The 24164-nt window shown below is 49.9% G+C and overlaps 8 protein-coding genes across 8 annotated transcripts; 3 read left to right on the plus strand and 5 right to left on the minus strand.

Moving 5' to 3' along the window:
- Positions 1 to 3809: 3809 nt before the first annotated feature.
- Positions 3810 to 7696, plus strand: IAR55_002095 (uncharacterized protein; the record flags this gene model as incomplete). The annotated part of the gene is made up of 24 exons (XM_066945212.1): positions 3810 to 3964; positions 4007 to 4115; positions 4167 to 4229; positions 4283 to 4301; positions 4359 to 4652; positions 4704 to 4894; positions 4952 to 5092; positions 5142 to 5169; positions 5230 to 5240; positions 5296 to 5332; positions 5399 to 5415; positions 5463 to 5564; positions 5630 to 5723; positions 5783 to 5874; positions 5932 to 5991; positions 6189 to 6428; positions 6478 to 6687; positions 6739 to 6769; positions 6816 to 6871; positions 6924 to 7069; positions 7113 to 7326; positions 7382 to 7433; positions 7582 to 7605; positions 7656 to 7696. The coding sequence occupies 24 exons, from the start codon at positions 3810 to 3812 to the stop codon at positions 7694 to 7696; spliced, it is 2427 nt and encodes an 808-aa protein (XP_066803901.1).
- Positions 7697 to 7761: 65 nt separating this feature from the next.
- Positions 7762 to 9671, plus strand: IAR55_002096 (uncharacterized protein; the record flags this gene model as incomplete). Its single annotated transcript, XM_066945213.1, has 9 exons — positions 7762 to 7965; positions 8018 to 8070; positions 8174 to 8266; positions 8326 to 8590; positions 8641 to 8807; positions 8913 to 9008; positions 9060 to 9328; positions 9474 to 9535; positions 9588 to 9671. 9 exons carry the CDS (start codon positions 7762 to 7764, stop codon positions 9669 to 9671), a joined length of 1293 nt encoding a protein of 430 aa, XP_066803902.1.
- A 270-nt stretch (positions 9672 to 9941) lies between these two features.
- Positions 9942 to 12227, minus strand: IAR55_002097 (2-isopropylmalate synthase; the record flags this gene model as incomplete). The annotated part of the gene is made up of 6 exons (XM_066945214.1): positions 9942 to 10656; positions 10699 to 11119; positions 11167 to 11482; positions 11801 to 11958; positions 12010 to 12146; positions 12217 to 12227. 6 exons carry the CDS (start codon positions 12225 to 12227, stop codon positions 9942 to 9944), a joined length of 1758 nt encoding a protein of 585 aa, XP_066803903.1.
- Positions 12228 to 12513: 286 nt separating this feature from the next.
- IAR55_002098 (uncharacterized protein) lies at positions 12514 to 14797 on the minus strand (the record flags this gene model as incomplete). Its single annotated transcript, XM_066945215.1, has 10 exons — positions 12514 to 12527; positions 12585 to 12803; positions 12861 to 12866; positions 12992 to 13237; positions 13437 to 13527; positions 13663 to 13857; positions 13918 to 14226; positions 14306 to 14354; positions 14524 to 14600; positions 14657 to 14797. The coding sequence occupies 10 exons, from the start codon at positions 14795 to 14797 to the stop codon at positions 12514 to 12516; spliced, it is 1347 nt and encodes a 448-aa protein (XP_066803904.1).
- A 320-nt stretch (positions 14798 to 15117) lies between these two features.
- On the plus strand, positions 15118 to 18008 carry IAR55_002099 (uncharacterized protein; the record flags this gene model as incomplete). Its single annotated transcript, XM_066945216.1, has 2 exons — positions 15118 to 15163; positions 15238 to 18008. The coding sequence occupies 2 exons, from the start codon at positions 15118 to 15120 to the stop codon at positions 18006 to 18008; spliced, it is 2817 nt and encodes a 938-aa protein (XP_066803905.1).
- Positions 18009 to 18140: 132 nt separating this feature from the next.
- On the minus strand, positions 18141 to 19297 carry IAR55_002100 (uncharacterized protein; the record flags this gene model as incomplete). The annotated part of the gene is made up of 7 exons (XM_066945217.1): positions 18141 to 18173; positions 18220 to 18320; positions 18387 to 18425; positions 18562 to 18764; positions 18985 to 19005; positions 19060 to 19120; positions 19183 to 19297. The coding sequence occupies 7 exons, from the start codon at positions 19295 to 19297 to the stop codon at positions 18141 to 18143; spliced, it is 573 nt and encodes a 190-aa protein (XP_066803906.1).
- A 267-nt stretch (positions 19298 to 19564) lies between these two features.
- IAR55_002101 (uncharacterized protein) lies at positions 19565 to 20469 on the minus strand (the record flags this gene model as incomplete). The annotated part of the gene is made up of 5 exons (XM_066945218.1): positions 19565 to 19627; positions 19688 to 19826; positions 19889 to 19900; positions 19962 to 20108; positions 20168 to 20469. 5 exons carry the CDS (start codon positions 20467 to 20469, stop codon positions 19565 to 19567), a joined length of 663 nt encoding a protein of 220 aa, XP_066803907.1.
- A 771-nt stretch (positions 20470 to 21240) lies between these two features.
- Positions 21241 to 24157, minus strand: IAR55_002102 (uncharacterized protein; the record flags this gene model as incomplete). The annotated part of the gene is made up of 15 exons (XM_066945219.1): positions 21241 to 21336; positions 21391 to 21528; positions 21583 to 21921; positions 21968 to 21980; positions 22052 to 22060; positions 22118 to 22262; positions 22314 to 22523; positions 22574 to 22724; positions 22777 to 22852; positions 22911 to 23010; positions 23061 to 23123; positions 23176 to 23294; positions 23342 to 23406; positions 23462 to 23750; positions 23811 to 24157. The coding sequence occupies 15 exons, from the start codon at positions 24155 to 24157 to the stop codon at positions 21241 to 21243; spliced, it is 2160 nt and encodes a 719-aa protein (XP_066803908.1).
- Positions 24158 to 24164: the final 7 nt, after the last annotated feature.

Consider the following 24164-nt stretch of genomic DNA (forward strand, 5'->3'; position numbering starts at 1 on the left):
TATCGTCTGAAGCGCGTCGTGTCCATTCTGCCTGTACCGCGGCTTGTACAGCGGCAGAAGTGAGTGGGTCTCGGAGCCAAAGTGTTTGTTTGAGGGTGCTGAATGACTCAGGAAGCGCGATAGTCATTGCATAGGCCAGCATCCGATCCGACAGGTTCTCCTGACCGCTGCTGTTGATTTGAGCATGTGCAGAGCGGATTTCCGCCATCCTCTTGCTAGGATCTTCTCCCTCGCTTGCTGGCACTGTCCACATTTGCTGGAGGAGGTGCGCCTGTCGAGCTCCCACAGCGGCAGAGTAGGATGCTTTGAGTTCGTTCCAGAGCAATTGAGGATCACCGAGCGAGCTGCAGAGGAGAGAGAGGCTTGAATGACCGGAGATAATGATTGAATGATGATGGCAAACGCTTTACTGGCTTGTTTTATGAGCACAGCTTCGGCAGGAGAGGGTGTAGAGCCGATAGGGATGATAGGCGGTGTGAATATGTCGAGATCTTTGAGCAGGAGAGTGGTAGTGACCGATAATTCCCATTCTGCATAATTCTCGGATCCCTTGAGCTTGACAACCCGGTAGCGCCGCTCTTCATCGTCTGACATCGTGCTAGCAACAAACAAGTGAGAGTATATTCTTCAAACTGGTAATTTGGAGTGGATGGACGTTCCTTGGTACTCAGCTGAAGGCAAGACGAGTTTGCTAATGCTCTTGGAGCGCAGTGACTCGCCACTGGGGCACAGATTCTTTCACCGCTTCAATTCTTTCTGAAATGATAGCAGTACCGGTCCGTAGACAGGATTTAGAGCGGCAGAGATGCAGATGAGTGAGTGGTTGTGATGCGGAGCTACTAATCGCAGTAGTTGTAACGGTTTCGGAGCTGATTTGGAGCGAAAAACTGATTTGGCTGACTAGTTGAGCAACTAGTGATTCAACAAGTGTTGTGCAGTGTGGAGCATGCGGTTATGATAGCAGGGGTGCCAATATATTGTCGTTAAACGCCCAGGCTCATAACCTGTTGAGATAATAATAATTGCATGCTCAGAGAGAAGGAAAAGAAAAGAAGAAGAAGAGAAAGTTAGATCTGCGGATAGCTAAGTACGGTACCGCAGTAGCGCTGTGTAAGTGTTGTAGCTGTTACATAAGCGACTGATCATTGAATTCTGACAAATACTATATTTAATAGTAATTTAGACAAAAATACTGCAGCAACTACAACACCACAGGTAATAACACCAGAAGACAGCCATAAGTTGGATAAGACCATTACTATCACTGTTAAATTTGGCATTCCACCAAACCCCACTGCAACACCCCTACCGGGAAGTCCCCAGTGCGCCTTGCTGAAACGACTAGCGGCATTGGATTTACCAGTCCAAGATATACCTGACCAAGATAATGATTCAGACCATTCTGCGACTCAAAGATCCCCTCGGCCTTACCAATGACCCAAGCACATGGGGAAATTGTCACGGGACTACACCGACCAACGGGGATGTCCGTCGTTTCAGCTTACAAGGCAACCAATGAAAAGTCTACTATCGTTGATGTGCTCCCGACTTGGAACAAGATACGCGATGTTGGTGAGACTTGGGCTAAATCGTGTTTCTAACTTGAGGGTTCTCTGTCGAGAACAGCCAAGTGAATGTTGGTCGATGTATCGAGGTTATTCAAGATGATAATATTCAAAGGTACTACGGTAGGACAAAAATCTAGAATCGACGGGGAACTCCTTTCTCCTTTTGCTACGTTCATGTATATATCCTTTTCTTCGCACAAGTTCGCCAAACCTTGCATGTGTAGCGATCTTTTCGCCGGATGTAGAAAGAAACCTCGAGTGGCTGAACAATTTGTATATTTACCGTATGTGGTGAATAGGATTGATAAGCTTGTCGACGTTTTGGTTCTTTCTCCGATGAATGCCGTTTCGTTCAATTGTTTGTCAAACTCCTGGGAACTTTGTCGGAAGTTGGCCTTACTGGTATGCAATCGTGACAGAAATCTGGCAATGGCAGCATTAGCAGCATTAACCGCCTCAGCACCTCGATTATACCAAGAAGCTGCTTTGTGTACTCAGGCAAGGGGGAGCAATGGAGAGCGGCAATGAAGGAGGAATCAGCAAAGATAGAGGAGTACAAGGTCTGGAAACTGGTGTATCAACATTTGGTAAAACAGATACTCAAAGCAAGATGGGTTTACACACAGGGGATGCACAGAAAAACCGCCAAGGCAGCAGCATTCAAAGCACGATGGGTTGCCAAGGCATCTCAAATTGAGGGTTTTGACTTCATTGAGCTATTTGCAGCAGTAGCTCATAAAGCTTAAATTCGAAAGCTTCTTGCACTAGTCAATTACTACAACCTTGACTGTGACCAAGTTGACATCAAAGTAGCGTTCCTCAACGGCAATTCAGAAGATACAGCATGTGATGTTGGCCATGACCCCCCAGTCAATGTCTGGCGGCAAGCCTATATAATTGGCAAAATTTGTATTATGAAATGTCAACAAGTTGCTTCCCTTTTGTGTGCATACACCTTCTTCTCTGTGAGATCCTCTGTAGAAAAGTCTCTAAGAGATCCTTGGTGAGGAGAAAGATTAGTAAAGGTGGCAAGGTATAAAAGACCTCCTTTGTGAAACATGTTTTGATCTTTTTCCCTAAGTGTTATGACGGCCCTTCCGCCACGACCACGAATAAGCCATCATTACATAAACCCTCTTGAAATCCTTGACATCTTTGATATCTTCAAGCACAACTCAATATACTCTCCAAAGACTGAGCTAAAGGGCGGTACAGGTGAACGATAGAAACAGGAGGAAGTTCTACGCATGCTGGTGGATGTTAGTGGATATATATATATATATATATACATCGTCTCAGTTCTCGTTGTTCTAGTCTTTCCTTAGCGATTTCTCTGAAAGTCATACCTAGTACCTTGCTCATCGTTCAACAATTTCACTGTGGTACTTCAGCCTATCTAGAACTGCTATAAGCCCTTCTAGATATCCGTGTCAAGTTCATCGCTATCCTCGTTATCCTTGTTATTCTCGTTATCATCGTTTCCCATATCGTACTGTCCCGTTGTGTGATAGGGTTCATTGACTGAGGCCACATTGACCATCGTGACATTAAGCGAAGTTTTCTTCAGTACTCTTAGTTGTAGTTAGTCTAGCCGTAAGCTACTTGCAGGATAGTATATGAATTGATACCACTACTAAGTCAGTCAAAGTACCCAGTCACCTCTTACAAACATCCATGGAAGCTCACAAGAACCTGGTGACTCCCCTCCTCCGCTAAATCTCGGTAGTACCACTCGGAATCACCTTGGCAGAAGTGATATTATACCTACTTGGTAACGTGAATGTAGTAGAAGATTCAATCGAGGAATTGCTAAGGAAAGGCTAAAACAACGAGGGTTGAGTCCATGCATATATATCTCTTCCGCTGTACTCCATTCACCAGGATGCGTAGAACATCGATCGACTTCCTCCAGGGACTGATCATCGTTTGGAAGTGGTCGAAAGACTTGACACGCATGAGATGCAGTGTCGATGACAGTTAGGCGGCGCCGAAGACCGAAGCAGCGCATGGAGATCGCGCGTTACACGTGACATTCGGATATGACCGGTGGTCTATTTATGAGCGGTTGATTTCAGTCCACTTCTGTCGATCGCTAGTCACTTTTCTCAACGGTCACCACATTCGTCAGCTCAAAAGCGACTGTTAAATATTACAAACCCTCTGCACGTTTCAACGTCTAATCTCACCTCGATGGCCGACATGCATAGCGGGGCCGATGATTCCAGATCCAAATCGTCGCCCATGCCACCGTTGAAAATTCCGCAACAAACAGACGCAGTCGAGGAAGAAGGCGACAAGGAGGACGCACATTCCTCGCGGCTGGACACAGCCGGAAGACGACACGAGCTCGATTTGGATACGCTCCAATTTCCTGGCATCAAGAGGGAGCATTGGTGGTAAGTCCCAAACTATTTACGGCACGTTTGACGATGGGGCAGGCAATTATGGCGACCCCGACATGCCCCGCTCCCACCCAAGGCTTCTCTTGACGATGCGGAGATCATACCATTGGCATACGTCTCTCAACTTAGCAAGTTCACATTCCAGGCAAGTACCCAAACTCAATTGATTCAAACTCGAGCTGAGCGAATGCAAAAGTGGGTGACGCCTATAATGATCAAAGGATATCAGCGACCGCTTCAGGCTACCGATCTGTGGAAAGTGAGTCATCGATGGTAGATGCACGCGCCTAGCTAATACGTGGGCCGGCCTAGCTGGATCCGAGTAGGGAAGGTACGGTCACGACATCCAATGCCAGACTTGTTACTGAGGCGACGGGCTGTTTTCTAGCTGAATTCCTCTCTACCCGATTTTTGGAGTGTCTTGCTGATCGACAAAAGGCTGCGGAAGAGTGGAACCAGAAGTTGGCCACTATGAAGCCAACTCATGTTCAGAGACTGATCTGGATCTCCCGTGCTGCGGTGCCCAAACCTCTTCCTGCCGACTATGCTGCCTTTGGCCCCGATGGAACTTTGAAGGAACGGCGAGACACTTTAGAGGCTGAGTGGCGGAAACGAAGCGGAAGGAAAAGAGGTAGTGTCACTTGGGCATTGAACGATACCATGACCGGTTTCTGGGCAGGCGGTAGGCGTACAGCACGACCTTCTGGGCAACGCTGATTTCAGGTTCAATCAGGCCTGTTCAAAGTTCTTGGAGACGTTTCGCAGATGATGTCCCCACTGTTGGTCAAAGCATTGATCAATTTCAGCAAAGAGGTGTATGCTGCGAAACATGGTGGCAATCCTCAACCTAACATAGGTCGAGGTGTGGGCATGGCCATCGGTTTGTTTTGCTTGACTGTCATGCAGTCACTGTGCCAACACCAGGTATCGAATTCTTTCAACTGTTCATTTGATAACGTTATAACTAATCAAGCAGCTTAGTTCTTCTTCCGCTCGATGGCCTTTGGTGTTCTCGCTCGCGCCGCCTTGATTTCGGCGGTCTACAAGCAATCATTAAGACTCAGTGTTGAAGGCAGAGCTCGACATCCGAACGGGACGTTGCTCACCTACCTGTCCAGTGATGTAAGTGCTCAACACGAAAACGGGCAGGTGTAAGCTCACGTGATGTAAGATCTCTCGAATTGACTACTGTGCCCAATGTAAGTAAAGGAAGTGCAGTTGAAGACCAAAAGTCAAATCTGACGTGCAAATGTTGTTAGGGTTTCACGCTGTAAGAATTCCCTTGTAAGCCCCACTTCATCGTCCTGGTGCTGACCTTCTTGTAGATTTGGACCGCACCTATACAACTGATTGTGATCTTAAGTAGGTCGTAATTCTCTCAATCTGGTCTGCTGCAAGGTTGGAGACTGATGCGAGCGTGTCACTCAGTATTGTTGATCATTCAGGTACGTGACGTTCACCGGACACCGGAGTGTGGCTGAGTCTAGTCTAGATTGGCCCCTCTGCAATTGTCGGGTTCTCCTTGTTCGTTGTCATAGCGCCGTTGCAGACATGGTTCATGAAAGCTAGCTATGTAGTGCGCAAGAAGTCCATGGTAAGTGCAGTGCAGCGGTCCCCGCAACATATCATTTAACGTTTGAGCTGGAACTCAACTCGTAGAAATGGACCGACTCAAGATCGCGACTACTCCGAGAGCTGCTCTCCTCCATGGAGATCATCAAGGTGTTCACTTATGAGCTCCCTTTCTTGCAACGTGAGAAAGGTTTTATTGTGTCTCGATGTTTCAGTCTGTTAATCCGTGTGTGATTTCAGGCCTGAACCATTTTCGTCGCAAAGAAATGATCGGTATTCGTAAAATTCTGATCATTCGAGCCGCCAATCAGGCCCTGGCGTTCAGTGTCCCGGTATGTTGGTTAAGAAGAAGAGACAAGTGACTGTGACTGACACTGACACTGCCGTAGACCCTGGCTTCTGTACTGTCATTCGTGACGTACGCCGCTACGCATAATAATCTCGACCCGGTAAGTGTTGCGGACAGGGAGAAAGCTAACGCTCCTAAAGGCTCTAATTTTCACCTCCTTGTCATTCTTCAACCTACTTCGTCAACCTTTGATGTTTTTGCCTCGAGCCTTGTCCTCGCTGACCGATGCGCAGAATGCAATAGAGCGACTGACAGAGGTAAGCTTTTCTTGGGTGGTTCCGGCTTATGGTTCCACAGGTTTTCGAAGCCGACACCATTTTGAAAACGAATGTGATTGACCCTTCCATCGATGTTGCTGTTCGAATGCAAAACGCTTCTTTCAGCTGGTTATCGGGGCCAGCGGTCACGGAAGATTCGGAGCGAGTGCAATCCAAAGGACCATTCAGATTACCTCCCCTCACATTGGATATTCCCCGTGGCAAGATCATTGGCATTGTCGGTACCGTTGGAAGTGGCAAAAGCAGTCTCTTGCAAGGAGTAAGTGGATAGGTGACTCCCGTTCACACAGCCTGTTGACTGTTTACAGCTCATTGGAGAGATGTCTATGTTAAGCGGCTCGGTAACTTTCGGCGGTCGGTTAGCATATTGTCAACAGAACGCTTGGATTCAAAACGCCACTGTCAGAGACAATATTGTGTTTGGACAAGCATGGGATGAACATCGGTATTGGAAGGCCGTCAAGGACGCAAATCTATTGACCGATCTAGAGCTCCTGGGAGATGGAGATCTGACCGAAGTAGGCAACAGTGCTTTGGGATGTACGTCCTGGCTGATGGTCAATGTGCAGATCGGCGAAAAAGGCATCAACCTATCGGGAGGTGAGTTCTTAGGTCACTTCGTGGACACGGGCTAAATTGATGACAGGACAAAAACAACGCGTTAATATTGCACGAGCTCTGTACTACAATGCCGACATCATTGTACGTAAACGACTGACCATCTGCGAGGTGGCTTTCCTGACTATTCCGACAGCTGTTTGACGACCCTCTGAGCGCAGTGGACGCGCATGTTGGCAAAGCGTTGTTTGAGAACGCAATTCTACCTCTAAGAGACAACGGCAAGACTGTACTGTTAGTCACCCACGCTTTACATTTTCTGCCAAGGGTTGACCATATATAGTAAGTGCCAGGGCTCCAAAACTGTCACTGAGCCAATCTGCAGTGCCATGAGCCAAGGTCGCATTGTGGAGCAAGGGACTTATGCCGATCTAGTTCGTGCTGAAGGTTCGGTCGCAAAACTTTTCGATGATTTTGGGGGCGTTTCCCCTGAACATTTGGAAGAAGAAAGTGTGGGTCAACTCAAAGCGCAAGAAGCGGATGTCGAGAGACTCAGTCGCAAGATCATGGGGAAAGCGGCCGGAACAGGCAAGCTGGAAGTATGCCATTCCATCTGTGGCAAAAGCGATGAACAAAGACTGACAAATGGAACAGGGTCGATTGATGGTCTCTGAAGTACGCAAAACTGGGTCTGTAGGCGGCAAAGGTGAGCGAAAACCCCAAAGACCTGACTAATTTCAGTTTACGCTGGGTATTTGCGTGCGGGGCAGGCAAGATACACCTTCCCGTTAACAATCTTGTTTGCTGCAATCATGTGGGTACGATGGTAGTGATTTCGTGACTCACGTTATCAGGCAAGGATCCCAGACGTTATCGGCGTACGTATACATTTCTGCTATCATTTCGACCAGTTACTGACTATGTGCAGCGTGTGGCTTACTTGGTGGCAAGATCACAATTTCGATCTAGCTTGGAATCTATACCAAGGGATTTATGCAGTCCTAGGGGTATCACAAGCGGTTTTCACATTTGCCATGGGCGCTACTCTAGGTATCATGGCAAATTTCGCTTCCAACAATCTTCACGAAGCGGCTCTACGAAATGTCTTCTTTAGCCCAAAATCGCTCTTTGATACACAACCACTGGGGCGTATTCTGGGCGTCTTCGGAAAAGACCTGGACACTATCGACAACCAGCTGGCAGATTCATTACGCATGATGGCGATGACTCTTGTGACGGTGTGTCACAGTCACTGTGGTTGTGAGCGCATATTTCTGACCTGCTTGATAGTTGATTGGCTCGATTATAATAATCACTATCTATCTGCACTACTTCATTGTTGTGTGAGTGCAATAGCTGTCCGGGCATGGTTGACAGATTAGCATCTTCTTTGTTGGCATGGGCTATTGGTGAGTGGCTCCGATATGCCTTGCGCTGAGGTCTCAGGTATTTTGCTATGTTCTATCGTACATCTTCACGGGAACTGAAAAGACTCGATTCGATGTTGCGATCGCTTCTATATTCGCACTTCTCCGAATCGTAAGTGCTCGGTTTTTATGAAGGATCATACTAAGGATCATACTACTGATGACACTTAGCCTGTCCGGTCTTGCAACCATTCGAGCGTATGGGGAGACCGACAGGTTCATCAAAGACAATTCATACTACATGGATCTGGAAGACAGGGCGTATATTCTGACCATAACAAATCAACGTTGGTTGTCAATACGGCTGGACTTTTTAGGTGCTTGTTTGGTGTTTGCTGTGGCCGTGATGTCAGCGAAAGGAGGTGGTGGACTTAGTCCTTCTGACATCGCCTTGTGCTTGACATATTTGACTTCAATCACTCAGGTTCTTGGCATGGTGAGTGACCAAAACCGGAGGAGAGCTGACTTTCGAAGGTCACACGTCAGTCGGCAGAAGTGGAGAACAATAGTGCGTTCGCAATCGGCGCAATCGAGCTGATCTTCAGTGAATGCTGTGGAGCGGGTACTTCACTATTCCAGCGCAGAGACTTTGCCTCAGGAGGCACCTCATCACATCGCCGCTGCACAACCTCCGAAAACCTGGCCGCAGGAAGGTGCGATCTCTTTCAAGGAAATCGTCATGTCTTATCGCAACGGATTACCACCGGTTCTCAGGGGCCTGTAAGTGATGGTACTGTCGATCCTTGTGCTGACTTCAGAACCCTGGATATCAAACCGGGAGAAAAGGTGGGAATAGTCGGCCGTACCGGCGCGGGGAAGACGTCGATCACGATGGCCTTGTTCCGGCTTGTCGAGTGAGTAGTCATCGACATGGACTCCAAGGCTCTGACGTTTCGCCCTCATAGATTGACTTCTGGTACAATCGAAATTGACGATTTGGATATTGCAAAGATGGGACTAAACGACCTTCGGTCCAAGATTGCGATCATACCTCAGGATCCTGTTTTGTTCAGCGGCACGTTACGATCTAACCTAGATCCATTCGACCTGCATGAGGACACAAGGTTGTATGATGCCTTGCAGCGGGCGTGTGTCGTGACGGAGGAGGATCAAGACAAGGGAGGAACAAGGTTCAGACTCGACACGGTGATCGAAGAGGAAGGGTTGAATCTGAGTGAGTGCATCAAACTTGACGCTGCTGACATCTCAGGCGTTGGGCAACGATCCTTGATTAGTCTGGCAAGAGCAATAGTCAAAGACGTAAGTTCAGCGAGGTTACACAAGCGCTGAATTTTTTTAGTCGAAAATTGTTGTACTAGGTATGTTCTCCGTTGAAGAAAGTAAGCTAAGCAGCAATCAGACGAAGCCACTGCATCAGTCGGTATGTTCATCAATGTCCGAGCCCTTCGTGGATCTGCTGACAATTTGTTTAGATCTGGAAACAGACTCCAAGATCCAACAGACAATCCACCTCGAGTTTCAGGGCAAAACATTGCTCTGCATCGCGCATCGCTTAAGGACAATCATCTCCTGGGACAGGATTTTGGTTATGAATGCTGGACAGATCGACGTGAGTTACCTGAAGCGGCAGAAGCTGACCTATAAGGAATTTGACACTCCCCTTGCCTTGTACGATTCCGGTGGAGTTTTTAAGAGCATGTGTGACAGATCCAACATATCGAGAGATGAGATAGTCAGGGCAAGACAAGTGGAGTGGGGAAGTGGACCATATTAGATGATAGCTCTGCTGTCGTAGATGGTTGAACATCCGGATTGCATTACATGTATCAAACATCTGCAGGCATAGAAATCGCCGAATCCCCAAGGTACCCGTTGGCGGCACTGACAACGGCTTTCAGACCACTGGCAGTGATATCCGCGTCCACGCCAACTCCCCAGAATCCTCCTTGTGTTTTGTCCTTGGGATCGACATCAGCAGGAATAAGCTCGACGTAAGTGGCAGCTTTAACGTCGGAACCTGATCCGACAGCGTGCTCTGTATACTCTCGGACCGAGAGCGTGAGACCCAGATCGGTCTCGAGAGCATCAAGGAACGAGGACAAGGGTCCGTTACCTTCACCTGAGATCTCGTGCAGCTTGCCGTCCACTAAGACCTTCGCCGTGATGCGTTTCGACGCGGTTGGAAGGTTGCTTTCTGAATCTCTGTCCGGGCTCGGTTCGGACAGGATACCCGAGAGACTGAGGGATGTCACTCGACTTCGAGAATGTGATCGAGAGCGAGTGGGAGATCGGTCGGGTGTGCCAACCGCGGATGAAGGGGTGGACGGTTGAATGTCGATCGTCACGAATGATTTGAGAACTAGTCGCCCGTCATAAATGGATCCACCCAGATGGTAAGACTGACGGAACGCGGTTGTGATGTCTTTCGATGTCATTTCTTTACCAGAGGTCTCAGATCTCTCTTGAACGACTCTGTAGAAGGCAATCTGCATTCGTCGAGGAAGGTCCAATGCCAGGGCGGACTTGACGATATAAGCGATACTGCAAAGAGGTCAGCACAGCGGACATGCCTCTTGAACTCACCCTCCCTTGCCGGACTGAGAGTTGACCCGGATGACAGCTTCGTAAGTACAGCCAACATCAGCCGGGTCAATTGGCAGATATGGCATGCTCCATATCCTGTCCCCAGCTTTTTCTCGCTTGAGTTGAGCTTCGAAGCCCTTTTTGATGGCATCCTGGTGACTGCCTGAAAAGGCGGTGAAGACAAGTTCGCCAGCATAAGGATGCCGAGGGTGGACGGGCAGACCAGTACATTCGGTAACTGTGTCGATAATGGAGAACATGTCGGAGAAGTCGAGGCCGGGAGGAATTCCCTGGGAGTAGCAGTTCAAAGCAAGAGTGACCAGATCGACATTTCCAGTTCGTTCTCCGTTACCCAGCACAGTGCCCTCAATGCGGTCGGCTCCAGCAAGCACACCAAGTTCCGCAGCGGCCACAGCGCACCCTAGCAGACTGATCAGAACGATCATGAAGGGAAGGCTAAGGACTTACCTCGATCGTTGTGAGTATGGAGACTGATGATGCATTTCTCTCTTTCCGATATACTGTTGCAGAAGATTTCAATCTGAACATCAGCATACTTCAATCTGCTATCACTCACTTGATCAGCGAAACAATTAGGGGTAGAGACTTCAACAGTTGCAGGCAGATTGAAGATGATGCGCTCTTCGTTGCGGCCATCAGCCCAAACGCTGTTTTGTCCGGCCAACCAGGCCTTCTTGACAGATTCGCAAACTTCCACAGCGTATGCAGTCTCGGTTTGCGAAAAGGTTTCCGGTGAGTATTCGTATCGGAAATTTGTACCATGCTACATCATCAGCACGCGTCTCGCCAAGATGGAACTCACCGAAGCGGCGTATTGCTCAGCGAGCTGTCGTACCAGTGTGGTATGATCCGTCGCAAGTCTGTTGTTAGCCCAGGCTACATCCTTACAACTCACTTGATGGTCTCCTCTCGGTCGTTGTTGAACACGACCTCACGGAAAAGACAGGATGTGGCGTTGTACATATGTACGATAACGTTCTTCAGGCCCGCTACCGCTTCGAATGTACGTCTGATCAAGTCGGCACGAGCAGGGGTTAGAACCTGGATGATTAGCGTAAATTAACAGCTGAATCACACTCACTTGAATCCATACATCGTCGGGGACTTCACCACCACTGATGAGGTCACGACAGAAGTTGAAGTCAGAGTCGGAAGCCGCTGGATACGACACTTCAATCTCCTTGAAGCCAATTTGTATCAGGTGACGGAAGAAGCGCATTTTTTGTTGATTTGACATGGCTGCCAACTTCTTCAGCAAGATTCAGCTGGCCAAGTGAAAGTCAACCTTACGATTGGCGAGACTCTGGTTACCATCTCTGAGATCAGTGCTCAGCCAAATGGGCGCCTTTTTGTGTGTTTTGTCTGGCCATGTTCGGTTTGGAAATGGGACAGGCTTGAAGGGAAGATACCGCTTGGAAGGCTCGGCGCTGCAACCTGAACGTCAGAAGGGCTTCCTCATAACAGCACCACCACCCCGCTGAGCTGTGGAGCACTCACAGCATGGGCATTTTCGGTATACGATACTGTTGTGGGGGTGTGATTTTGACCTGAATGAAGTGGAGAAGAGAGTCATTGCTGAAATCACGAAAAAGATGTGTTCGACTCGGCGCGCCAGGACAATCCGAGCAGACTAGTGGTCACGTGATCGCGAGCATGCGGCGATTCCTTTCCCGACTCGAATCGCTTCCACGCTGGTATCTTGCGAATGCATACTTCGTAACGGTTTGTTCCTTCCTTGACAGTGACCACCGGCACATGCTATGAAAATACATACAATGTCCTATCCAACCACACTCATGCATCCGTGACTAGCATCGTTTGCATCAGCGCAGTCCTGTCTCCACGGCCATTCGATCTTGACTCACCACAACCGTGTGAGGCGTCCGTAACCGCTCGAGCGTATTTCAGAAGGGTGCCTTGAGTGGGTCGAAGGGGAGGCGCAGTCCATTTCTCCCTTCTGCGGGCCAGCTCCTCATCTGAAACATCCATGGAGAGGGTGTTTGCAATGGCATCAATGTGGATGACATCCCCATCTTGTACCAATGCGATCGGACCTCCGACCTGAGCCTCGGGGACGACATGGCCTACAACGAAACCGTGCGAGCTAAAAAGTCAGCTTCGCTAAGAATAGTTCAACTCACCCTCCGCTGAATCGTCCATCAGTCAGACAAGCGACATCGTATCCCAGTCCGGCACCCATAATTAGACTCGTGGGCTTCAACATCTCAGGCATACCTGTACGTCAGTTACAGCTGAGCGGCGTCATACTCACCTGGGCCACCTTTTGGACCAAGATACCTCAAGACAACCACTGTTTTTTCGCCCTTCTTGATCGAGCCGCCTTCCACAGCCTTGACGAAACTCTCCTCGTCATCGAAGGCTCGACATTTGCCGGTGAATTTGAGACCTTCCTTGCCTGTGATCTTCGAAACGGCGCCTCCCGGGGCAAGGTTTCCTCGAAGAATCCTGATCGTCAGCCAGGAAACATGTCTATCCATAACCTTACCTAATGTGTCCGCTGGACTTGATGGGATCGTTCAGAGGTCGCATCACCTTTTGACCCTCCCATTTGCTGCCGTGCTTTTCTATCCATCGGTCACAATTTTCACCAAGTGTCTTCCCAGTGACGGTCATCTCATCACCAGTCATGAGACCAAGTTTGATAAGATAGTGAATGACACCTTACTTCAGCAAAGCCCCAAGACTTCTGCACTCACTTGGAATCCCACCAATGGTGTTGATGTCTTCCATAACGTACTTTCCGCTTGGTTTAAGGTCGGCAAGGAAAGGCACACGATCAGAAACGGACTGGAAGTCGTCGATGGTCAGGTTGACGCCAACCGAGTGGGCGATGGCGAGTAAGTGAAGAACAGCGTTTGTCGAACCTCCAAGAGCCATAGTGAGGGCCTATGATGTTAGCGCTACCAAAATCTGGAGACCCACCATGGCATTCTCGAATGACTGTCTGGTCATGATCTGACGGGGAAGAATGTTGTCCTCCAGCAGTCTCTTCATCACATCTCCGATAGAATCACATTCCGCCCATTTCTCAGGGTACTCGGCGGGGAACGAAGAGGAGCCGGGAAGGGTCATACCCATAGCCTCAGTTGCCGACGCCATGGTGTTGGCAGTATACATCTGCCTTTTGGGTCAACAACTCTCCTTGGGTTTTAATCAAACAAGACAGCTAGCACTCACTCCTCCACAAGCACCAGGTCCAGGACAAGCGTTTCTGATTGTTTCGTAACGAGTTTTCTCAGCCTCCTCTGTTTGTCCTTCTTGCAAGTAACGTCCGTAGCTTTGGAACGCAGACACAATGTCCAAGACCTCCTTTGGTCGGCCGTCGGCGCCGCCTCCGCAAGAACCTGGTCGGATTGTACCACCATAAACCATCAATCCGGGTCGGTTAAGTCGACCAAGAGCCATCAGGGTTCCGGGCATATTCTTGTCACAGCCGGGGATAACGACCATACCGTCAAGCCAATGTCCTCCAGCAGCAGTCTCGACCTGATCGGCGATCAGATCACGCGATTGCAGGGAGTAAGACACTAACGGTCAGCAATGTTCTCTCTACTCGGCGACTCACTTCCAGACGTGCCCATACTGATACCATCAGATACACCGACGGTACCAAACTGATATCCGATGAGTCCAGCTTTTGAGAGCGATTTCTTGACCCTCTGACCGAGTGCGAGGATATGGCGATTACATCTGTCTGTCAACTCTCAAGCTCAATGCTTCTCACTTACGGGTTGCCCTCGTACCTGGGACGTCAGCTTCCAGTCGAACGATTTGTGCACTCACCAAACACTAGCGACGCCGACCATGGCCTTGTCAAAGTCCTCGATGGTGTCTACACCTTCGGTGGCATACAACATTGCCTGTGAAATGAATGTCAGCGAGCTAACCTGTCGGTCTAGAAGAGTAGAAAACTCACCTGGGAAGCGCCCTGAGCTTTCGGTTGGGTAATGGTTCTCGAGTATCTGTTGAGACCCTCGGAGGCAGAGCGAGAGGCGGAGACATGGACGGACCTCGATCCCCTCGATGGGCAAGCAGAAATGATACGTCTGGAGAGCATTGTGATACTTGTGGAGAGGAAGGGAGTTTGAGAAAGAATTCGAATAGCAAGATGATGATTGGATTCTTTCCCAAAAATACATGTATAAAAAAAAAGAAAGAAAAAAAAGGCAAACGATCGCCAGAGTTCCAAAGTCAAGAGGCCAAGGTAGCGAGTCAAAGGGAGATTATTACGTAAAACTAAATGGATCAACAGCAGTTCGAGATGTCGCGTCTGCTCCTCCTCACTGCCAATGGCCAACATTCATCATGGCTTATTGACCTCCTGAACCTCGACATTCCGACATATCGGTAGGCCTTGTCGACGTTACATGGGCTGCGATGGGCGATGATTCATCTTCGAGGTATCATCCGGAAGGAGACGATGGTCAGTGTCAGGTCGAGGATTCATTGGAATCATAGCTCTCGCTCACTCAGTATCCCCTCGCCGCCCCCCCTTAGATACCCTTCCATCCCTTATAGATCTACTCAAATCGTCCGATACCTCCCGTTCCGATCTCTCTAACCCAGTCGCTTCATCGTACCTTGATCAACTTGTCTCACTCTCCCTTCATGACCTGGTCCGTCAACCATCATCCATCTCCGTCGAGGCGTCTACCGTCGAATCTGACTTGACCAACCTCTGTTTTCGAGAATACCCCACCTTCATCTCGGTTCACAAGTGCTCCTCTGCCGTCAAGTCGGCCTTTGACGATTTCTCTGGATCGCTCGGCAAATTGATCGGATCAATCCCTTCGCTGGAAGACGAATGCCGATCATTCACCTCAGCGACGAGCAGTATACAGCGAGTGCGAGGGAAAGCTGCTTTGGTGCAAGAGCATCAGGATAAGCTGCAGGATCTGTTGGAACTGCCTCAGCTGATGGAGACTTGCGTTCGCAATGGATACTACCAGGAGGCGATGGAATTACTGGCGCATTCTCAATCTCTTGCCCAACGATATAGACAAGTGGCGTTGGTACAGGATGTGGCCAAAGAGGTGGAAGGCATCCTGCAACTGATGCTCGCCCAGCTCCTGGCCCTATTACGGGAACCTGTCAAGCTTCCCGCCTTGGTCAAAACTGTCGCCTTTTTGCGTCGACTCAACGCTATGGACGAAGATGAGCTCGGTCTCGTCTTCATTGCAAGCCGATACTTCAACTTTAGAAATCAGCTGATACAAATCGAACGTGATAAAGTCGAGTCCGTTCGGTATCTTCGCAAGTACATCGATCTCTTCCGAGAGCATGTGTACGACATCATCGCCCAATTCACGGCGATATTTCCTGAGTCTCCAGAGGCCCTCCCTCACATCACCTCTTTCGCAAACCAAGCTATCACCGAGCTCGTCAATCTGGTGGCTTCTCTCGTCCCTTGCATCTCCTCGGATTCTGCTTCGTTGTCGTCCATTCTTGTGCAGCTCGGTTATTGCGCGATGTCTTTTTCTCGAGTTGGACTCGACTTTGCGGCCCTCATTTCCACCCCTTTCGCTTTCACGGCTCTTTCCGCATTCTCCCAAACTTTGACGACAAGCTCACAGGACTTCGCAATCTTATTACGCGAATCCGCCAAGGCTGTAGTCGCGCCTAGCCAGATACTCGTCACTGCTGAGTATCTCTCTTACGTCTTATCGACCGTCACGTCCCCTCCTTCCACCAACACCATCGACGTGGTCACACACTTCCCACCCCTTGCGACATTGACCAACGCCCATCTCACTGCGTTTAATAACCTTCGATTACTCGCACCATTGGATCTGCGCTCGCAAATCGTCGCTGTGCACGCTTCGTCGCTCCTCACTTCGACTACATCTCTCATGCAGTATGTCAGCCAGACTGTTAGCCTTTCCGACGATTCTAGTGTTCCTGGGCACAAATTCCGTCCATCACACTCTCGCACACCGTCTTCGCCGAGAGCTGACCTTCTGCGGCGAAATTCGGAGGTGCAGATGACACCAGAAGCGAGAGCTGCTAAACGTAGAGAAGCCAGGAGAGTTTGTGTGACCAGTGCAGACGTTTGGAGCAGAATTGTCGTGCCGTTCCTTGTCGACAAACTGCAGGAAGGAGTTTTCGGCAACGACGAGCCTCATGCACTCGCGGCCGAGGGGGACCTTCAAGTCAAACTGAGCGAGCTCAAAGCTTGGGTCGAAGAAAACGGAGATCGGGCGATCAATGGTACGCAGACCATCACCGAACAAGCGCTCAATCCCGTTACCGAGGAAGCGAACGGCGACCCAGTTACCCCTCCTCGACGTCGATCACCTGATTTGCCCAGGATAGGCGATTCAAGCAGTCCTCGATGCACAACACCAATTGCAAACCCAATCACACCACCACCACCACAACCGCCGGCGTTCTCTGAGTCTACGGGTGCAACTGACAACGCTTTCACTTCCACTGCGGTCTCCAAGACAGAGCGCGGCCAGATTGCGCCCGCCTCTGCCCAATCACCTAGGAGCTTGGACAGCTTGTTTGAGATACCCTCAAACTTGACGTTGGACCCTTCACAATCTATAGTCACTCCACTTTCAGCGCTACCTGTACCTGCCAGCTTGAAAGAAAGCTCAATGGCAGTGGTTGAACACATGGAAATCCAGTTAGAAGCCAGAGATATGGGTCTTGGTGGGGATGTCGCGGCTATTGGGCCGGCCGCGCGGGAAACATTGTCGAGCTCCGTCACGCAGCCTGCTTTGACGTTCTCTCATCCACAGACAGTCGTTGTCAAGGATGGTAGCGCCGAGAGTGCGATCGGAGCTCCTGTGACTACCCAATCATCACCGTCTTTCCCGACGTCAGAGCACTGGTCGACATCAAATGCATCCGCAGGTCCTGTGCAATTCTCTTCGTCGGCGGAAGAGGAAGAGGTAACGATCACGGCAAGCGATAAGACGACTTCGCCACCGTCCGGAAACGTTCCGTCCTCTCCTATTGCGGCGCCTGCCGGGAGCTCAGAGATTGAACTTGCCGACCAAATCTCAGCAGAGGCATCTCGCTCACCGAGCAATGTCATGTGGAGGCACGACGACGGTCTACCTGAGGGCTCGACTTCGTCTTCGGTACAAGAATCGGCCGCGTACTCCGAAGAAGATATCGAACACAGTCAATCTTATCCTGCTTCCACGGAAACATCCCGCCCACCCACACCAGAAGAAAAACCATCAAACGAGCAAGCCAGCATAAAATCCAGCGGGACAGCTCAGAAGAAGAAAAAGAAGAAGAAGAAGGGAAAGTCGTAGATAGACGACGTTGTATGATTATATTCTTGCATGTCAATACGCAACCGGGCATCGAAGGTATCCCAAATCCAGATATCTACTTCCCTAGCTGTATCATTGTCGTTTCGCTCGTATCTTCGTGGATCCCGATTCTCACAGCATGGTGAGGTAATTGGATGGGGCGATCTGAGAAGATCAGCAGGCAGTCACACAGACGAGCGAGAGCACTCACCCCTGTAGCTCCGGTAGGAGTTCGGACCTGGAACCATTTTCCCGTGTTGTCCATGACCTCGAGAATATCGCCTTTAGCAAAGGACACCTCGTTCGGATCATCTGGGGAGGCGGAGTACGCGTACATGGCTCTACAAGGTCAGCTTCGTCGAATCCATCTTGACTCACCTGGCACGATGTTTGTAGGTACCGTCTTCAGAGCCCGGACTATGATGGTTGTAGTTGTCACGAAGCGAAGGAGCTTTTTGTGGAGTTCCTTCAGTCGCTGCGGGTGCATAACCTCCTCCTCCTATAGGATATCCACCACTGTTCATATTATTGGACGAAATACCCCTCGACATACCACCGCCGTTTCCGCTGATTCCCGTTTCGCCTCCATACGTGAAGCCAGCAGAAGCAGAATCTCGGCGACTTTTTGATCCTCCAATTCGTCGATTACTGGTAGAAAGACCCCCATTACCGCCGGAATTGAGTAGGTTGTAGAAGAAAGTATCTTCTTCGGATGTCAGAGAGAGAATCCAGACGAGCTGAGATATCAGCAACTGCCTTTTTCAGGTGGACTCACGTTAACCATGGTCAAGAGCAGCCATCCAACTCCTACAGCGATCAACGCTCCGCCGGATTGGAAGATGAACTCGACACCGAAGACTCCTAGCGCCGTGGCGACAGCCAAGAAGGTGGACAGTTGAAATCGATGCACTGCCAAGCCGTCTGATGCGATTGCGAGGCTATGCATGTCAGTGATGTCAGGAATGGATTGACCCACAATAGATGTATTATGACGGCGCTGTGAGAGAAAAGTCAGAAACTGTTATATCCGCGTAATGGATGAATCACTCACAGCTCGACCCAGATGGTGAACCACAAGGTGCCAACGACGGGCGTTTTACCGTTGCCTGAGCCTATAGATGATGAGTGAGCGATGTGTGACCTGTGGGAAAGTACTCAACGTCCAAGTACTCACTAAACTTGGCTTCGGCGGCACATTGACCTGCAAAGGCGATGACCCAGGCAGCTATTGCGATGATGAAAGTGACGAGGAAGACTGGATGTCTGAGGACGTATCCGGGGTCCATCATCGTGTGTTACGGGTGATGATATCGAAGAACTGTGAGTAAGTGGATTGGTGATTATATGTGTGGACAACGGTGCGAGTGTGAAGGTAAACAAACAATGATGAAAACTGTCCACACGCATTCATTCATCCATTCATTTCAACCTATTTTTTATTTTATTTTTGGAAGTGTTTCTAGTGCGGTGCAACAACCAGTTTACATTTCTGCAACGCGCCGACTTTGCACCAACAATCCCCCAATATGCATCCATTTGTCATGCATATCCATTCGTCACTTGGTGAGATAGTACATGGCAGCATACTGGACGCTGAGATCTTGACCCTCCTTATCGCACTGCAGATGACATGTGAGCTCCCCACAGAGATGCTTGAGATCGGGCAGCGAGAAACTTACCGAATCAGGAGGCTGCCCCCCGACGGTGTCAAGTCGGTATACGCTTTTGGCCAGTGTACCTTGTCCATCGATACCAGCCAGTTGGAGCCAAGGTACATTGAGTGAAGGTCGGGACGGGTCGTTGACGGAAGCGACTTTGCTGACTACGACCTTGTCCGACTTGGACGCAACTCGGGGGAAATGGCACGAGGCTTGTTAGACCCAGGCGTATCGCTACGTTGCGCGTCTGTGTCAGCATCAAGTCCCCTGCTGTCGGAGCTGACTCTTTGCTCACACGAAGAAGTGGTGAATGACCACCGAGAGATCCCCTGTGAGAGGATACGGAATGGCAGAATATGCCATCTTGGATAGAAGGGAGCTGATCGCCGTAGGATCAAGACGACCTTTACTTCCGGAGAAGAGGCATGAGAGGTCGAACAGGCTGAAAAAGGGCATGTTGTTGTCGCAGGAAAGCGGGGTCTAGACACTCCCCTGACTCACTTTGCGACTGCACCAGCGGTAACGTACGTTCCAGATGTGCAAGTATAGTTTTGCACGCCTCGACCTACCGTGATGGTAGATAGTTTCTGTCCACCGGGAACTGATAGACCAGGTACCCCGGATAATGGGACAGTAAGTCCATCGACCGAGCAGTGGGTTGTCTGATCATCAAGTCCGATGAGAGATTGAAAGGGTGCAGAAGAGAGAAATGACAGGGTAGAAGAGTCACTTCGGGATGTGAAGGGCAATGAGAGGGTTGCCGGCAGCAGAAATAAAAGAGCGACGAGGCTTCTATCAAGCATCTTTGGCGAGCAGACGAACAATGGTACACGGTAAACTGCTGGAAGTGCGAGATAGGAAAGGTCGAAGGGTGGTGAAAGGTTGAGTGTAAACGAACGTATTCGATGCCTCGCCTTTATCTGTGACAGTGAGGCTTCTTTCATCAGGGAGTCAACAGAAGGCGAGCTCTGCTCCGTAGATCCCTTGGATCGGTAGATACCCCTTGACCCTTTCGTTTGATCGTCCAAAGAGTGGCTTATACCAATCAATGGTCGATCAAAGGCACCGCCGAACATGGAAAGCACTCACAGAACACAGTTGACTTTATTGAGGAACACTGTGTATTCGTGTTTCACGGAGACAACGCCACTGAAGCAGAAGTGTGCGACAAAGTAAACGGTCGATCAGCGAAAACTCTGTAAACAGATCAAAGGTCGACTTGGGTCTTGTGCATGCATCCCTCTGTAACGGACCAGAAAGGCTGGAACCAATTCCTCGGACGGTGTTGGCCTGCTCAAAGGAATTGTGGATAATCTTATCGCAGAATGCCCATCCCTGAACAATCTCTGAAATTTTGGTGTCGTTCATTACTGACACCCGCCAGGCGCTCTTGTGATGGGGACATCTCGTTGATTTTGTTGGCGGCTTAGTTTCCGAAGCAGAGCTTGGTTCAGTGGGACCTTCTGTCCAGCGGATATTTTCAAGACAAGAGTTACATTCGTGTTCGTTGTTATGCGCTTTGCAACCTTTTTATTTCCATTTCCAACACCTGGTTACCAATTGGGATGTCCTAGTCATTCCGCGCTCTCCTCACGCATCTCAGCAAGCCGTCGCCTCATAGCCTTTTCGGTCTTAGTCGGCGGTACTTTTCTTGAGATAGCAGCGCCAATCTGGAACGAGAAGAAGGTCGTAAGTCGACACCTTGTAACGCAGGCAACACGTACCAGAGCCATAAGACCTCCAAATCTCAGAACCCATGCTACTCCAGTCTTTCCCTGGACGTCCGCACCACCTTCGAATGTGGGTTTGACATCTGGCTCGCCATCGGCAAGCTTGAAGATGATCGAAGCAACCACCGCAATCTTCAAAGACACTTTCAGCGCAATGTATCGTCAAATCAGCTTCTCTCAACTCACGATAAATTGCGGGAAAACAATCGCAAGATTGTGGATTCCCATAATTGTACCACCCGCAACAGGTCCCGACCCGGTATACTCCATGCTGTCACCTGCGCCCTCTAAATCAGCGGTCGAGTAGCTTCTAGTGAGCGGAGTTCGTTCATCAGCAAGACGGCGGACTGGACTGGTGGGCTGGGACCGCCAAGGGCCGACGGGAGTGGAAGCAGCTCGAGCGTGTATGGGCCTGAATCCTGGCGCAGGTGCTGGAGAATGACCGCCAGCTTCAGGATGGTCAGTTCGCCTGCCTCTCGCGTTGTTCTGTGAAGCTGAAGCCGTATCGTCCATTTCTTTTAGGAACTGTGGCAGAGTCAGCTGCATCCAACAGACCGTTGACGTGTCTCACCTCCATAATGATACTGCACAACCCAAATGGCATGTGTTAGTTTGAGCCATTATCCGCAAGAGTCATCAAGACGGGCACACATACGCGAAGGGTCTAGACAAGGAAAAAGTCAGCTCAGCGCTGTTCGAGGGATACAAGAGACAGACTTACACCCAGCAAGCAATGGCCCAGCAGATACCAACCAGCGCAATCATGACAGTGGCTTGCCAGACTTTCGTGATGAAGAAAGTCGATCCCATCAACATTCCGAACAGCACCAAACCGGCAGTCCAGATATTTCGCAGCATAAACGGCACTAATACGACAGTTAGCAAGCGCATCACAACCCATGTGGCATGCGATTCACTTGTAGGTAGTTTGAGGGGTCTGCCTTCTCTTGCTGCTTCGGCTTTCCACTGCTGCACCATTTCGCGGATCCTTTCCATTTCTACATCTTCCTCTTCGTCAGAGACCTCCTCGTCCAGTTCCCCATCCCTCCGCTTCTCAGATGTTGGCTTCAGCAAGCGACGGTCTCGCGCGTTGAGGTAAGGTAAGAGAGTTCCGGCAATGATTGCGACTTTGGACGCGATCAGTGTCCTACACTGCACCACATAGATGTCAACTTACCAAAAGAGTAGATTAGTAGTGCCAGACTTCCAGCTCGAGTAGCCTTGTCTATGTCGGGCTCATGCCGAAGCTCATTCGCCATAACGTCGGCGACATATGTGGTAGAATAAAACAGATAGGGGAACCATCCCATGAACGCGGCAATTTGGACCTACGATGATTCACTTTAGGATGCTGTATGATGGGATGGCGAGGTGACTCACAATACAAACACGCCTTACAGGCTTCGGCAGATGCAGCACAGCTTCATAAATGGTCCCAACGATGTCGCGCAGCTTGCTTAAAAAGGGTTGACGTGTCAGACTTTGATATACACAATCGTCTGCTTGAAACCTACGATCGGCGTTCGCCAAAGATGCTCTCGCGTTCGGTCTCTTCCTGAGTCCAGCAAGTCACCCACACGGTGATCGTCAAAAGAATGAGCGCGACGATACAGACTGCTGGTCATCAGCTGGCTATATCACAGCGATGCAATGGCTTCGCCCACCTTTACGGAACTGTCCGCCTCCAGCGAGACGGATGATGGGTACGTGACTGAGATTGAGGAAACCTAGTCACAATTCTTGTTCAGTAAATGGCCATACGAGACAACGATCACTTACCCATCGTGAAACCAACAATGTTCCCCACGTGATTGAAACGTCCATGCCATGCGTTAGCCGATGCAAGTTGCTCGCCCGGTGTGATATCTAATACGAGGTTACGAAGGGATGCTTGTAGGCTAGAGAGGGCGTCAGCGTAGATACGCTGTTGGACAGCACGACTCACGCGTTGAGAGCAAAGTCGAGACAATAGAAACAGAATACAGCAATTCCGATGGCAGTGTTTTTAACCTATGATTTGGATAACAGGTCAACCAGGTCAAATCCTGTTGCGAAGCTTGCTTACAAGTCTGACGCTCTTAGGATCCCAATCGCCTTGCCCGCCGCCGAAGAGGTCGACTAAAGATTTGGCAATGGGTTCTGTGAAAGCCAAGCCCAGACCGCTCAATACCAAAAGCATGGTAGCAGTCACAATCCAGTAACGGCGTCGGTAGCGAGAGTTGGACGAGTCAGAGATTGCGCCAATGAGAGGTTGAGCAACCAGTCCAGATATGGGACCGGCCAGCCAAACGAGCGATGTCAACTGCTCTGACAAACCAAGAGAGAGGAGGTAAGGGGTCCCATAACCAAGTTCACTGTAGTCGTCAAAGTCGTCGGCTTGCGCTCAATCAGGGATGTCCGACAATTGAGCTCACACTGTCCATGCAATCTGACTACCACCCATGGACACAGTCAACGCCATCATTTTCCACGTGCTTAGCCTGTCCTTGCCCTTGTCGACCTTCTTGTTTGCATCTTGACCGTCCCGTGTCCTGCTCCTACTTCTGCTTCTGCTCCGATCACTGGATTGCCCAGGGGCCGAGAGATGCCAGCCCGTGTTATTGGGCCTCGTATCTGTACCTTTTCTGTTCTGAAGCTGATCGGGTGAAGCGGTCGGTGACTTGCGAAGAAGCGACGAGAGTGAGGTGTACTGGTGTTTGGTGGGTGTGGTGGAGGCCTCATTCCCTTCGGAGCCATGAGCAGCGGACGGTGGATCACTCATGCTCGCG

This window comes from Kwoniella newhampshirensis, chromosome 4 (genome assembly GCF_039105145.1).
Source record: "Kwoniella newhampshirensis strain CBS 13917 chromosome 4, whole genome shotgun sequence".
Lineage (NCBI taxonomy): Eukaryota > Fungi > Basidiomycota > Tremellomycetes > Tremellales > Cryptococcaceae > Kwoniella > Kwoniella newhampshirensis.